This window comes from Ctenopharyngodon idella, chromosome 21, assembly GCF_019924925.1.
Source record: "Ctenopharyngodon idella isolate HZGC_01 chromosome 21, HZGC01, whole genome shotgun sequence".
NCBI classification, from domain to species: Eukaryota; Metazoa; Chordata; class Actinopteri; order Cypriniformes; family Xenocyprididae; genus Ctenopharyngodon; species Ctenopharyngodon idella.
In genome coordinates this window covers 16,185,752-16,202,540 of record NC_067240.1, presented here as the reverse complement: position 1 = coordinate 16,202,540, position 16,789 = coordinate 16,185,752, and the positions used below count along the sequence as shown (strand labels likewise).

General features: G+C 38.0%; 1 protein-coding gene across 5 annotated transcripts in view; it reads left to right on the top strand.

Annotated features, from left to right (window-relative positions):
- Positions 1–211: 211 nt before the first annotated feature.
- The window catches only part of gria1b (glutamate receptor, ionotropic, AMPA 1b), a 58,460-nt gene continuing 41,882 nt past the window's right edge, over positions 212–16,789 (top strand). For 3 of the 5 annotated variants that reach the window (XR_007927228.1, XM_051877978.1, XM_051877977.1), the window contains exons 1-3: positions 212–621; positions 773–907; positions 11,257–11,496. Coding sequence is in view for 4 of the 5 variants with exons in the window: in XM_051877978.1 (XP_051733938.1) it covers positions 492–621; positions 773–907; positions 11,257–11,496 (505 nt within the window). In the remaining variant the exon portion in view is untranslated. The remainder of the gene's footprint in view (positions 622–772; positions 908–11,256; positions 11,497–16,789) is intronic. The other 2 variants (XM_051877980.1, XM_051877979.1) reach the window with 1 other exon arrangement.

Below are 16,789 nucleotides of genomic sequence, written 5' to 3'. Positions count from 1 at the left end.
AAATAGCTGCATAAAAAAATGTGGAGGGTATTTGATAAAATTGAGAGATCTCCTTTAGACCCTCATATGTCAACATATGTCATATGCTCCCTTTTAATACTCCCAAAATAAATATTTTTTTCTAGTTTTAAGTATAATAATCTTACATAGCTACACATTTGCCAAATGGAGAAAACCGTGTTTCTATAAAATGGTACAGTCTGCGCACGGCTTCAAGTTTACCCAGTCATTTGCTCTTCTACTGTGAGTAGAGTAACGACCTACCGGGAGCGCGCGGTGATGTTAAGAAAGCGATCAAGACCTCGTTTTCCTTCTTCTGCTGAGACTACAGAGAGTGTTCATTTGTAAGTAGGGCTGTCAGAGACACGCTTATTCAGTGACCACCGCTATTGCCAAAAGGACTGACTGGGATTCACTACGCTCTGCTGGCTCTGTGTTACCGCTATGGGCTCAGTGTGAGTGAAGAGGCAAAGACTTTGGGATATACATACATGTTTGGCATTTGGCTTTTTGTCAGTTTCTCAAATGCAAACGGAAATATGCGGCAAAGCTTCGTCTTTCTCTTAACCGGTTTGCTTGGGTTGTGTTCATGTTCAAGTTTCCCAAGTAACATCAACATAGGTGAGTACTCGGCGGCTATTGTTCATATCCGTGTCCTGACAGTGATTTAAAGTTTCCGTCGCACAGTGTGAGGTACAGTTAGCCATTTGGGTTTTAATATTCCCATTCTGTTGTTATTTTCCCTGAATTACTTTTTTTGTAATCTCGACAGGAGGTTTGTTTCCAACCGACTCCCATGAATACGACGTGTTCCGTTTCGCGCTCTCTCAACACAATGATGTTCCTAAACTGGTACCACAAGTGGACATGGTGGACACGGGGAGCAGCTTTGCCATGACATACGCCTGTAAGTTCTATATTAATGTATATCTCATAGGTCTGGTACTCTTCCCAAAGCCAAACCTCTGCAGTGCGCACGCGACCTGTTTCCATCAACCTTGTTGCTTTGCTGAATTTTCGACTCTGCACAGATTATTTGTGCCAGTGAAATATTGTAGGCTTAGCCAAGTAGGAGAACCTCAGACATTTGGTGTTGTAAACGTGTTTTTTCTTATGCAGTCTTAAAACCCAGCTGGATTACTGTCAAGAATAACGTCAGGTGGAACTGCAAAGCTGGCAAAATGTCCTAGAACACCTGAGGTTGAATTTGACACAATTTGAAACACATGGTGTTTTCACATTTCCAGATGCTTCTTTTGCTACAGTAGTTTGTATAATTTCACTACTTTGTGTTTATTATGTGCTCTTTATGTGTTCACAAAATAGATGCATTTATTATGCATTCTTAATTCTTTTTTGTAATTTTAATGAAAAATGTAAAAATGCAGTTACCTTACCAAATACATTGAAAAAATTATATTAGATTTAACAGGACAGTGCATGTACTTTTGTATAGATTATTTTATTTATTGTGCATTTATCTTTATTTATTAGGCTTTGTAACTTATTAGAAGGCACTCCCAGAAGTCCCTGTTTTAATAGTTATGTTTCCACTTATTTTTGTTATCAGGATATGCATTTTATGTTGCCTGAAGCATCATCACTACATTTTTTACAGCAAATTTCTGGCACCACAGTTGATACCTTTAACATGGTTTATCTGCAGATTAGACAACATATTATCTGTCATGAATTGGAATATGAAACATATCCTGTACATTGCTAATATGAACATTTTTAGACAAGCCAAACAGAGAAAACATCCTCATTCCTGCCTCAGCTGACTGTCAATCATAAATGTTGCCCTTTGATGTCTGAGATTGACACAGGCAACCTTTCCATGTTTGTGTTCAACCCTGCCAGCGTAGTACAACAGTGCATAATGCTTAGCATGCAGACAGCTTCTGATAAAGAGAGAGAAAATATTTCAGATGTTTGAGATACTTCAACACTAGCAGAGTAGACTGATCACCCTGACAAGTTCAGAAGAGTCATATAGGCTATAGTATCTCCCAGATGAGTACGTGTTATAAACCTCTCTCATGAACACATCACTGGTGCCTTTTAAGTGACTCTCAGCGCCTCAAAGCAGAGTATGCTGTTTACTTAGAGGCTGAGCACAGAAACTGGGGCTGGAGCGATGTTTTCCATTTTAGGGGATTCCTTAGGGCATTTTTATAGGGTGGCATTGGAGAGGGTCTTGTTAGAGGGAGGCTATCAAAGGAAAATTTAACGTAATGGCTGAGTACGTATGTTCTTGTCACAGGGAAGTGTGAATTATAAGGAGCTAATTACATCTGCAGAGAGTTTGCTCATCTGGGCGATTGTGCATGGCTGCTGCCTTATCCTCTAATCGCTGCATACCTTCCCAGAACTAAACCCAAGAGCGCTTTGTGAGCCAGAAAGTGCAACAAAATTCAGTTTGATTATAATTTGATAATTTTCCTCTTTTGCCACAAGAACAAAAAACAGTACTAGAGAACAATGAATGGGTCTTCAAGAAACAGAACAAAAGAAAATCAGTGTTTTTGTTACTTGATTGATATGTTCTGGGGGAATGTGAAGAATTGAGTAAATTTTGGTTAAAAATTACCAACCTGAAATAATAGCAATACAGTAATGCAGACATGTACATTTATAATTTCAAGCCCATTTGGTCAGTATTGATAAATCAAGATATTAGTCAATGCTGTTTAAGTTAACATAAACAGCCATTAAAGATATTAAAATGCTTCAAAAACAGCATGTTTAGTGTGTTTAATGTGCTCATCTCCACAATGGAGTTAAGTTTTGTTTACTCTTGGTATTAACTTTTGTCTTAAGCGATCCAGTCACAAGTGGTCAGCTGAGATTGAAAACTACTGTTTTAATGCAATGGTTGATTGACAGGTGAGTGTGTGGTCCTTCGCTGTTGTCTGGGTTAACATCAGTACAGATTAGCATCTATACTACAAGTTGTCACATGCATTTCTGCTGCAAATCAGATCAGCTGAGATGGATGTTTAATATTCACTTCATCTGTGTAAGACTGCATTTCAATTTTTATACTGTCAGATAATCTGAAAAGAGCAAAGAAAAAATACAGCATGTCATCTTTTACCCATGAAATTTGTATTTCTTTGTATAACATATGTAAGAGCTTTATATTTTTTTAAATAAGACTTTTAGACATGTTCCCATTACTGTAAATCATTATCTGTTATCATATTTATCATACTAAAAAAGAAGACATGCATGGCAGAAATGGCACACAGAGCAGTACAGACTCTTATTTTCTTAGATATACGCCTGAATCAGTTGCCGAAGATGCCTCGACTCTGAAGAGCTACAGTAACCGTTTAGCACAGCTCAAATAGATTCATTTAATCTATTATTCATTGCATCATAGCCAAAGTGATTATTTTCAGGGGTTTTGATGTATGCATGTGGGAGCAGAGCCACAAAGGGAGTTATAGTGAGAAATCCACTTTTGTGGGAGGGAATTGACAATATTTAGCTGGAGTAGGACAGGTGTTTTTCTGGGGATAGAAAATTGTTCCCCAAATTACCACATGAAGGAGTTTATTTAGCTCTAATAACAGTGGGCTTTAACCGACATGCATGGCAAGACACTGTACAATGTAAAATCAAGAGGATGGGAGTGTTAAGATTAGATTGCAGTGGACATCATAGAATACTGTTCTGATGGGAAGTTGAATAGTGAAGTGCTGATGGGATCAAACCCCCACATTAAATTAAAGCTCAGTTATAGAGGTCCCATGATGTAGTGTGTTTATATAGGGAAATGTGAACCTCCTGTCATCATTTACTCACTGTCGCTGACTGTCATGTTGTTTTAAAGGGGACATATCATGAAAATCTGACTTTTTCCGTGTTTACGTGCTATAATCGGTTCCCCGGTGCATCTACCAACCTAGAAAACGTAAAAAAGGATAACCCAGTAATTTTGTTTTGGCAAGCCTTTCTCTGCAAGCATGTGAAAAAATGAGCCGCTCAGATTTTGCTCCCCTTGTGACATAGGGGATCTTATTATAATATTACCGCCCCTTAATCTGCACATTTCCACCCACGGTGTCGTCATTTTGTTTTCACATGCAAAAACGGTGTACCAGTTCTAACGCCATGGCAAAAGTTCGAGCAAAGTATGCTAACTGAGTCTGGTTAGCTTGGATAGCCTGCAAGTTGATCCTGGTAAGCTCGATTGCTAAAAAAGGAGCGTTTCTGTCTGAGCGATATTTTGGAAAAAATATTAGACCATTCACAGCATTTGATAGCGATCATAAATGTTAGCCTGGCGTGTATGGCTCTTTTTGGCAAACAAGTACGCTACGTATAGTGGGTGTCCATACGGGTTTTGCACAAAAAATTAACATGACGGCACATGCTAGTCGATGAGTTGAGTTGAATCAACTCCACAGCAACTACATAAATGTATCCACTAATTTTTCATAAACGTCCAGATGCATTCTAAAGTTGTAACTTCTTCCTGAGTCTCTCCATCAGTATCCGACTCTGGTTTGAACAATGTAAGGCTGAACACCGTTACTGACAATTGTTATTTTGGCTGCGTGAGATTCTCCATCTTTGTTGTTGTTGAGCAACCGAAGCGCGAGCTGTTAAAGCTCTGCCCTCTTCTGGAAAGCAGGCCCAGAGCAGCAGCTCATTTGCATTTAAAGGGACACACACAAAAACGGCGTGTTTTTGCTCACACCCAAATAGGGGCAAATTTGACAAGCTATAATAAATGATCTGTCTGGTATTTTGAGCTGAAACTTCACAGACACATTTTGGGGACACCAGAGACTTATATTACATCTTGTGAAAAGGGGGATAATAGGTCCACTTTAAACCTGTCTAGATGCGTTTTATTTGTCCATACAGTGAAAATCAATGGTCAATGTTGTTTGGATCCCACTGTTTTTTACTGTAAAGACAAAAACAGGCGAAACATTCCTCAAAATAACTTCTTTTGTGTTTAGCAGAAGAAAGTCAAACAGGTTTGAGGGTGATTTTTGAGTAAATAATGACAGAAATTTTATTTTCAGGTGAACCATCCCTTTAATATGGTCTTCAATTGGTGTTGTTTGAATGCTATATTTCAGCTTTCATTTGAAATGTGTCACATTTTTTTCACAGTAAACAGTTTATCAGAATTGGCTGGGCCCACGGAATATCGGACCACATGAAAATTGCTACACGATATTCATGTTCAAGAATTGCATGCACCTTTGATTTAATGTTGAAGTTGAGTTGTCAGTTGCGCTGATGAATAGTGAGCTACATACAGTGCGTCGACCTCTCCATGACAGTTGAAATAACCAGTCAACGCCTGTCATGATGGTGATGAGTGTTTCTCCTCTTGCCTTTCTAGCTGAATAAAACCCCTCATCACATCATTTTAAATCTGGCAAACAGGCTTTTGTCTATTGTGAATAGGACAGATTCCTTTTTCTTCCATACATGAATTATTTTAAGAACCCGTTTCTGCTTTTGCCATATCACAAGCCTTTATGACAGTCAGTTCTTGGCATTAGTCCCATTCGGCCCCGTGGTCCTCCTTTCAGCACGTATCAGTCCTTTCATCACATTGACATGCAGTCGGGCCAAATGTCCACAGCATGTCAATCAGGCGGGCTCCAAAGAGACCCATTGAAGCTCACGTCAGAGCGAGTTCAGGAACAAACACTGTTTTGTGTGTCTTCCCTGTGGAACTCACATAGACCGCTGAAGAGCTTTTACCTGTGTTAATCTGAAGCTTTATATACAAGTGATGGAAGACTTTAAAGACAATGAGTGCCTTGATGTGATAGCCTACTTGAATATCCGCAGAAGACTGCCAAGGATACCTCATGCAGCCACGTTAGCATCAGCTGCATAGCCATTAGCAAGGACTTCCAACCTATAATGAAGCAATGTGAAATATGAATGGCTTTTTGATACCAGTAAGCTGTGGATGCTTGATTGTTGATTATAGATGACGGGTATGTCATTAGCTTCATTAGCCGTTAGGAACTGGATGTAGTTCAGAGGAAATGGCACTGAGGTTAGCAATGGTGATTTCAGGATATGTGCCTGTAGGGCTACATGCTCCCCGACCTTCACTGGGCTGGAATGATACAGTGATAAAAATGTACCTTATCAGATATATCATCTTGCAAAGACTGAGGCTACAAGCCGCTTAGAGGACACCAGGGACAAAATCTGATTCTGTTAGGTGACAAAAAGAGGCCGCTTGGCTGTAATCTCTGAAATGATCTAGGTATTTTCTCTCAGAGTGAAACGCTGGGCCCTAATGTTACAGGATTCAGGATAAGCTTCCACCTTTTCATTCTGTTGTAAGGAGCAATTCACCTAAAAATATTTTTTTGGCATTAACTCACTCCCATGTCATTTCAATCTTGCATTATGTTCTTTGTGAAACATGCAAGGAAATCTTGAACAAGCTTCTGATTTCTATGCGACAAAAGTGGGTAGTTATTGCCTACACACACACTGTCAGAAGTGAGTACCTTAAATTATCGTTATGTGTCTGTATGGAACATGACTCACTCCTGAAAGTGCGATGATTGACAACGCTATAACCATAGCAACGTTCTGACGTCTCATGTGTTTGGTTTGCTAGTTTTGACAAAAGTAATATTATAGCGACCAAAAACTTGTTAAGTTCTGTATTTTTAACAAAACTACGGCTAACTATTTTATGTTTGTAGGGCTGCTTGCAGCATGAAGTGAAGAGTTGAAGTGTTGCCATATTCTTAAAGGGGACCTATAATACCCCTTTTACAAGATGTAATAGTAGTCTCTGGTGTCCCCAGAATGTATCTGTATAGTTTCAGCTCAAAACAGATAATTTATTATAGCTTGTCAAATTTGCCCCTATTTGGGTGTGAGCAAAAACACGCCATTTTTGTGTGTGTCCCTTTAAATGCAAATGAGTTGCTGCTCATGGCCACTTCCAGAAGAGGGCAGAGCTTTAACAGCTCGCACTTCAGTTGCTCAACGACAACAAAGCTGACAGCAACAACTACAACAGCTCTTCCTCCTTTTCTCTAAAGCAGCCCAACATGGCCTTTCCCCCTTTGTTGTGTGTTCTCGGGGGCAGAGTTTATGTAAATTTTAGGGTTAATGATGTCACCAGCCTGGAAAGAAGCTAGTTGTTGTCCTTACCAGCCATTTTGTTGTAGTCCTTAAACAAAGAATTCTTTAAAAGAACATATATCCCCTTGCATTGAACTTCATTGAGCGTCGTAACTTTGCAGACGTTGTTTATGCTCTAACAGCAACATTTCACACTAACTAAAGTTTAAAATGTGAAATCATAATCTACCACACCTTTAAGTGTTTTTGGGTCAAGCAATCAAGTTTACGGAGTTATTAAAGTGCAGGTATGGGTCGCGACTCACAATATTTTGGTCTTGTTTTTAGTGTAAAGAATTTGGATTTATTTCGGTTTATTATCGGCTTGTTCTTGTTCACTGTTTTTCTAGCAAGATCTGGCAACACAGATGAGTCCAGGCTCGTACCTCTTTCCCTGTGGTTTTCTTGCACTGCGTATACAGAAGAGAGACACGTCCCTGATGCGAGTTTAAATACGTCATTAACAACTAGTTGTTCAGTTCGGTTCAATATACTGCGGTTGTCACTATCATTTTTCGGTTGTAGATTGTGGTTGTCACTCCCGTAAATGACTGCTCTCTGTGTGTACAGAACAGGATTAAAAACTAAAACGTGAACTGACAACGAAATTTAGCTGCAGTGTGTACGTGGCCCTTAATATTGCCAGGGACAAAAACAGCACAATAAATGTAGTCCACAAACTACCATTCAGAAGTTTGGTCTCATTAATTTTTTTTTTTTTCAAAGAAATTAATACTTTTATTCAGCAAAGATCCAAATGATCAAAAGAGACAGCAAAGATTTATAACTTAACAAAAGATTTGTAGTCGTCAAATAATCCTGAAAAAATGTTTTCCACAAAAAATATTAAGCAGCAAAAACTGTTTTCAACATTGATAATAATAAGTAATGTTTCTTAAGCATCAAATCAACATATTAGAATGATTTCTGAAGGATCATTTGACACTAAAGACTGAAGTAATGATGCTGGAAATTCAGCTTTGCCATCACAGGACTAAATTACATTTTATAGTATATCAAAATAAAACCAGTCATTTTAAATTGTAATAATATTTCACAATCGTACTGTTTTACTGTATTTTTGTTCAATTAACACAAGAGGCATCTTTCAAAAACAGATTACCCCAAACTTTTAATTTATTTTTAATATTCCAAGTCTTCTGAAGATAATTTTGTGTGAGAAACAGACCAAAGTTGTTGAATTTCTGATAATCTTTTCTGAGAAAACTGACATATCACATCCAAAGATGCCATTTTTTTGTCTAATAACAGCTTAAATTTTGGTGTTACACAAACCTAATATGTAAAAATGTTTTGTCAGGTAAAAACATCTAAATTAACTTTTTTTTCAAGTCAAAAATATGATTTAATATCACTGAACCAAGCTGACTACATTTTTAAGGGTCAGATCAGGTAGAAATAGGTAGCAATTGCCTGTTACTTTTTTGAGTGTATAGCACAGTATGTCTTATGAAGACTTGGAATATAGTGCATGAGTCATATGGACCACATATATGGTGCTTTATTTTTGTCCTTTTGGGTGCTTGTCAGTAAAAATCACCATCCACTTTTGTTCTAAGAAAAACAGGTGGTGAAGCTTGGGCATTCTGCCTAAAATCTCCTTTTTGGATTTTACGCCATATAAAGAAAGGATCAGAATGACATCAGGGTAACTGATGACAAAATGTTATTTTTTGGGTAAACTATCCCTTTACTCAGCTATGACTCATTTCAGTCAAAATAACATCAGAACAAATCTGCATCTCTGATTAACCATGGTTGGCCCAAATGGCTCCTGTCACCATTTTGGTTTATCAGCCATGTCACAGCTCCCTTAGGACTGCACATGAGTTCAAACACCCTTTTTACCTCAGCTGCTCAATAACCTAAGGCAAGGAGAACAGAGGCTGCTGGAACAGATTGATGCAGCAGAGCTCCTCTCATCTTCACTGCAGTGACTGAAGATCAGACGAGATCACTCACACTGGACCCACCTGTCACAAACATCTTTCAGCATCGTGGAGATCACCGCAGGCAGAAAACTTGTTTTCTCCTCCCCAACCCGACTATACATTCATACACATGCTCTGTACCCAGACACAGAGATTCAAACCCTGATACTCCTTCCAAGCAGCACTACAAAAAAATTAGTTGTTCTTTTCGATTCCCCCTCCTTTTTGTCTGCGGTAGGCATGAAGAATGCTGATAAAGATGATGTGCACACAGAAATCTTGCGTTATCTTTCCAAATGATTGAGATAAATGCATTGTGCAGCCTCGCATTGACTGTCTATCGCCCGTTTTAAAAGATGCATATCTCCAAATGACAGTACATTTGTCAATCCTCACTATCAGTGCTGTGGAGGGGAGAATCAGGGTCATTATTATGGAGGAATGAAGCTTAAATAGTGCAGACTGTTGTAGATGCATAGCAGAGAAAGCTATCTGAGTTGTTTTCTGAGGCTGATTTGAAAGTTTGCTTGCCTAAGGGGAAGATTTGGAGCTGAAGAATGTCACAACTGTGGCACATCCCTCAAAGCCCCAGGGAACCAACATATCTGAATGCAAATGGCACGTATCTTCCCTGGAATTATACGTTAGCTGGAGCCAATGGAAGGTCTTAGGTCTTAGCTTGGAAACACTTTTGAATTTTAGCTGCTGAGATTGAAATTTATGGTAAGCAAGACTCTCCTATAGTGTTTTATTACAAATGCACCATAATTATATCTAAAAACGCCTGCATTATTATTAATGAATGCAATGTACAAGGGTTTAAAAAAAGACAGTGGAGCAGTGAAATGTCCCAGAGGGACATTTATATAATTACAGAATAAAAAAAAAAAAAAGGGAATAAAGTAGGATACATTTTGGTGTTGAGATGAAGACGTAGGAAACTCAATATGCTCAATGTTTCCAGGGTGTTCTGGAGCTTTTCTGTTTGAGAAGACCCAGATTTGACACTGTCTTCAACAAAGAGCTCACAAGTACATGAAACAGGCCCCCTTCAGGAGTACTGCAATAAAAAGCAATTGCCATGTGCTTCTTAAGCACATGGGGTTTAGCCGGCTGTGAGGGGGCTGGAGCAGAGATGATTGGTGGGTGGAGGTTTCACTGTCACTGTAATTACAAAGAAGAATACAGGGCAAGACATATTGAGGTCTTGTTTTTTCAGGAGAAGTGCTTTGGGGGTGATAATGACAGAATTTTAGATAACATATTGACTACCCAGCACTAGCTTTCTTATGTCAACCCTGGGTATTGATTGAAGAAATATAGTACTGTATATAGTGCTAATGAATGTTTCACATGTTGTATTATATTGATGAGCTGATCTTTTTATCCAGTTTTATATATGTATGCAGTTGCATCAGCAGCAATTTTCATATTCAGTGTTTTTTGTTTTGTTTGTAGCAAAAAATATCCAAACATCTTTAAAGGGATAAAGGGATAGTTTATATCCCAAAAATGTAAATTCTGTCATCATTTAGCTTACTCACCTTTATCATTTACCAGACAGTTGATGGTAGCTATTGACTTCCAAAGTAGGAAATACATACTATGGAAGTCAATGGCTACCGTCAACTGTCTGGTTACCAACATTCTTTAAAATATATATTTTCAACAGAAGAAAAAAACTCATTCAGGTTTGGAACAACTTGAGGGTAAGTAAATGATGACAATTTTATTTTTTGGGTGAACTGTCCCTATTATTTACATATAAAATAAAAAATATTATATATTCTATTTATTTTTTAAATTAAATAATTGTCTTTGTATGTTGCCACTGTAAAGCCAGAGCAAGTTATTAAAATATGATCTGGAAAATATTTACTTGTATCTTTTTTCTTTGTTTTTTTTTTTTCACCCACTTTGCATATTGCTTATCACAACAGATATTGTTTCAAAGCAGTGTTAATTGTTTAAAATTAAATATCTTAAATTACCACATTCAGTCCTAAAATCTGAAAACCCCTGTCAAATGATATTACGAAAAAATATATATATATTTTTATATTTATTTATGTACTACTTAGTTTCATGTTCTTCAAATTGTATTTTATAATGCAAATCTAATGTCCATTACATTAGTCTAACATTTCTTCTCCTGTGTTCTTTCCAGTTTGTTCCCAGTTCTCCAAAGGAGTCTACGCCATAATCGGCCTGTATGACAGGAAGACCATGAACATGCTCATGTCGTTCTGCGGAGCTTTGCACGTCTGCTTCGTCACACCCAGCTTCCCCATCGATACCAACAACCAGTTTGTGATCCAGCTGAGACCTGAGCTCCAGGATGCTCTGATCGCCCTTGTCGAGCACTACAAGTGGACTAAGTTCGTCTACATGTACAGCTCGGACTCAGGTTGGCTTTTTATCTTGCTAACGTGCCGTTTCAAAAGTGCAGTAATGGAAACTGAATTTATGAGTAGTGCTACCACAACTTTTTCAGGGTGAGGTAAATATTTTATTCATTATTTTTCTGTATCTGCATTGCCACTGCAGTTGCAGTCGTGATAAAATGTTGTAATACTCTGTAAGGTTGCTCAGGATGTCACAAAGATGAACTGCAGATGATTTAGTGATTTGTGATTTAGGAGCTTTAGAGGATATTGCTGGGAAAGTTTGAAAAACGTGATGATTTGGTGTAATCCTGTTGAGGTGCTCTGCTTGGCTTGTAATAGGGTTATACTTTGACATTTCCAGTGCCTCGGGTGTAGTAATTTTACTTATGGCTTCCTGATTCCTGCAGGATTGTTCTTATAATCTGTTTGAAGTTCACTGAAAAATCTTCTATTATGATTTGAGTATGGACGAGCACTGGCTGCACCATATTTCTCCTGTGAGTGGAGACATGTGTGTGGTACTCCATCATATTTGCCATATCCAGTCATTATCAAATTGCCATGTTGTCATTAGAGAATAACTCTAAACCATTACTGCAATCATTTACGGATCCTCACGACCAAGGCAAATGAGAGCATCAGACCATAGCAAGAGAGCCAATTCATTTAACATTTGTGCCAATGTCGTGCACGGTATTTCTGCACAAAAACCTGCATCTTATCCATTAACCACCCACAATCCATTTTAACCAGGTGCGCCATATTTAAATAAAGTCATTGTCATTATTTTCTAGACAAACATGCCTCATTTCTATGTAAATTAGGCTCATTATTGATTGTGCCCTATTCACAAAACTCAGTGCCATAGAACTGTTCAGTCATGAAATCAATTTGTAGACCAACCCGGAAGACTAATTCACCATGGCTTCCCTTGGGAATTTCCTTAAGGGGTTTTAGAATAACAGTCTTCGATTTGTGAGTAAAATAAGGTCTGTGGTTCACGTTACTTGAAGAGACTTTAATGTTTTGTTCTACGGCATAAATTACACACAGTCTGACCTCAAATGTGAATTCTGAAGCCTCTATATTAGGACTACAGCAGTTGTCCAATCCGTCAAGCATGTAAACTTACATCTTTGTGGTTGTTGTAGTGATCTGTGGAAGTTTTAGTTGCTGTTTGTGGCAGTTTCTTTTTTGATTTAGATATAGTTTTTATCTTTTGATAAAAATATTATGTTCTACAATAGCATGTAATTTTAGTCCAAAAAAAAAATTATACCAAAAATTCCTTTTCCACCGTTGGGCTGAACGGATCTCATTGCACAACCAATTGCACAACCGATTGGCATGGAATGGAATTCCGTGCCAATCCAGGCCAGCTGGTACGGTTACGGTTTCATTTTCCACTGTGGGGCTGATAATGGCCGCTCTTTGGAATGTGATACAAAAGCGTCAGTCGTTGACTTGGTAACGCAACGGTTTACTGATGATAAGAGATGTAGCCTAAATAACGACCACGTTATGGAGAATGATCAGATATTTCTTTAAATTTTATTATAAATTTGTTTACGTCGCTCAAATAGCGCGCTTAGCCAGCTACAGAGCAACTGGTAGCCAGGCAACAGACAAGTGACCAATCCTGAGTGGCGAAGTCACTTCACGGGTTCTACCAGCACGATTCAGCGGTTAGACAACCGTGCTGAGAATTCCGGGCCGAGAACAGTTTGTAATCCTGCTGTTCCGTACCAGGCTCAAGTGGAAACACAACTGGAACCGTTCCTTACTATCTAAGAACCGTTCGGCCCGACGGTGGAAAAGTGGCTAGATTTTCACTACACTCTTCAACCTTAATGTTATGAAGCGACGAGAATACTTTTTGTGCGCCAAAAAAACAAAATAAAGACTTGATTTATTCTTTTGTTTCGAATCAGTGGTTCGGAGCGTGTATCAAACTGCAAAAGTCACGTGATTTCAGTAAACGAGGCTTTGTTACGTCATAAGTGTTTTGAAATTTCAATGGTTCACCACTGGGGGGCGTGACTTTGGCAAGTTTGAAACTGGCTTGTCAAATAATCTTGAGACCTTATTTTACAAAAGTTAAATACTAATCTACAAACCTATATGAAGTTCCCATGGGAACCCATGGCTAGAAAATGCAAATTCTTTTCCCGGTTTAAAGACTGCAATCTCAACAGCTCTGTTTGCATGGTGAAATTAACTTCCCATCATTACCACTCACAGAAAGCAGTTGGTACACAGAACTTCATTAAAAACCGGCATCTGTGTGCATTGTCTATTGAATATGGCAGGATTTACTCTTCAAATGATGGAGAAGAACATCATAACCAGCCATATATCCATATGCGTGGTGTAATCAAGCATTTTGAAGAGCCGGAGGTGTCTGGATTGCAGTGGTGGAGAGATGCTGCACAGTGATGTACAGATTTTGTGGCAGCATTTGTGCCGTTATCTGATTTGCATAATTCCTTTAGTGAATCAGCACTAAAACGACACAGAAAGCATGTGCAAATAACAACACTGTCAACAGGCACAGTTCATTCGAACTGAAACCCCCATAACGTTACACAATATTACATTTGTCTACACCCCCCCCACTCTTAATAATATAATGTTGAGGGAAAATAAATTCTCAATCATGAAACACACATTATTGATTCACATGTCGTGCAGATGTTTGCCAGTGCTGAACTAGGAGCACAAGGTCACTGAGTGTTTCATCCACACAACAAATACAACAACTACCTCTAGAAGCCCCCACTGCTCTCCTGTTGCCTGGATACAGCAGTACTCAGTCTCTAGGTTATTTTAAACCTTTTAAGTAACTCCTGTGTGCGTATATGTGTGTGCACGTGCATGTGTGTGTAAAATTGTTTATGTCATGTCATATGTAGTAGAACATGGCAGATGCAATCATAACTGTACTTAGTCTCTGCTGACATAAAATCTGTCAGAATGTCTGTTTTTTTTCCCTTGTTTTAATCAAATTTATATTAAATTCCGATTAATTATATGCATAGTATATTGGTTAGCGGCGATAGAGATTTTTTTATTTTTAATATTTTATTTTTACGATATTTAAAGGTGTAGTGTGTAAATTTTAGCGGCATCTAGCAGTGAGGTTGCGAATTGCAACCAACGGCTCAGCACCATGCTCACCCCTCCCATTCAAAGCACTTTAGAAAAGCTACGGTGGCCGTCTGGCTGACACAAAAACAAAGATGTCGTCTAGGACAGAGTTGCCAGTCAAGCAATGAGGTTTCTTCTTACTTCTAACAACAAACGGTCTCTGCTTCTAATAAACCAGACGACTACTACTACTACTACTACTACTTATTCCTCGTGCATATTCAATGTAGTGACGATGCAAGCTACCTCTAAAAACACCATTGAACATAATGACGAAACACACTCTGTAGAGCAGATTGTCCATTTAGGGCTGCTCTAGAAACATGCCGGCGCGAAATGACAACTTGACATGGAGGGGGGACCCGCGGTGTATGTGAAGAGAAATGGCCCATTCTAAGGTAATAAATACATAACGGTTCATTATGTAAGGTCTTTATACACCACTGAAAACATAGTTATGTATATATTAAAGGAACACTCCACTTTTTTTTTCTAACTCCCCTAGAGTTACACAGTTGAGTTTTACCGTTTTCGAATCCATTCAGCCGATCTCCGGGTCTGGCGGTACCACTTTTAGCATAGCTTAGCATAGTTCATTGAATCTCGCTCAAAAATGACCAAAGAGTTTCAATATTTTTCCTATTTAAAACTTGACCGCCAGACCTGGAGATCGGCTGAATGGATTCTAAAACGGTAAAACTCAACTGTTTAACTCTAGGGGAGTTGGAAAATGAGCTTATTTTCAAAAAAAAAGTGGAGTGTTCCTTTAAATTGCATTTCTGTCAATAGATCTTCCTAAATTTTACACATTGCACCTTTAAGTGTGCATGCTCTTTCCTGTTTTCATATTTAGATTATGTTTGCTGTCATCTAACACTCACTTAAAGTTAGTCTTTAAAAACACTAATATTTTTAATTACTGTTAAATGTATTCTTTAATCTCAAAATGAATATCCATATGTGATCCTGGACCACAAAACCAGTCATAAGCGACACGGATATATTTGTAGCAATAGCCAACAATACATTTGTATGGGTCAAAATTATTGATTTTTCTTTTATGCCAAAAATCATTAGGATATTAAGTAAAGATCATGTTCCATGAAGTTATTTTGTAAATTTCCCAGCTTAAATATATCAAAATGTATTTTTGTGAGTGGATATGCATTGCTAAGGATTTTTTTTTTTTTTTTTTTTGCACCCTCAGATTCCGGATATTTAAATAGTTGTATCTCAACCATATATTTTCCTGTCCTAACAAACTGTACATCAATGGAAAACTTATTTTGGAAAATTCAGATTTCAGATGATGTATAAATCTCAATTTCAAAAAATTTACCCTTATGACTGGTTTTGTGGTCCAGGGTCACATATTTCATAGTGTACATTATAATGTTGTGATGCCTAAGTTCACTTGTATTATTTAAAAGACTGATTTTAGTTTTTAGTGATTTATTTCTATACTATTAGACAAAATAGTATAGAATTTTAATATCGGCCATTTATTTAATATTGGTTATTACCCATAACATGAATAACTATCAGCTTATCATGCATTCCTAATTCTGCCATATTTTTTTTATGTACATATTCAGATGATCGTCTTTTTCCAGTGCTTATGCATCACCGTTTTCAGCATCATTTTTTTTATTATTATTATTGAGGTTGACATGTTCATCTTGATTTTTATTTTTTATGGCAGTGTTGTAATTAGCATGCTGCATTTTTATATAAAGCCAACTTTTAGAAACACTTCAAGTCCCTAATAGATATTTTCAACATCTAATACAGCGCAAAAAGGCATTTCAGACAAGGTGCTGTGTTTTCTTTACTACCATCTGTAACCACTGCTACAATAACCTGGTCTCACACTAAAATGTTTACTGCATCATTTGTCAGGTGCTCAGAGATGACATCTCAAAGCCGTTGCAGATGGGACGAGCATCATCTGTGGAGCTTGCAGCAGTTTAGTGATCACAACCCCCCAGATCTGCCCTTGCCAACTCACACAGATGTTTACCAAGCTGAAGCATGATGAGCCCGGCGCATGTGCGCTATCTCCTCAAAGACCCAGATAATAGAGTTAGGGCCTGTAAACACACAGCCGGCTTTGTTGAAGGAGGCAAGGAAAACACTGCTTTGGACTCAAAAGGAGATGGAGAGAAA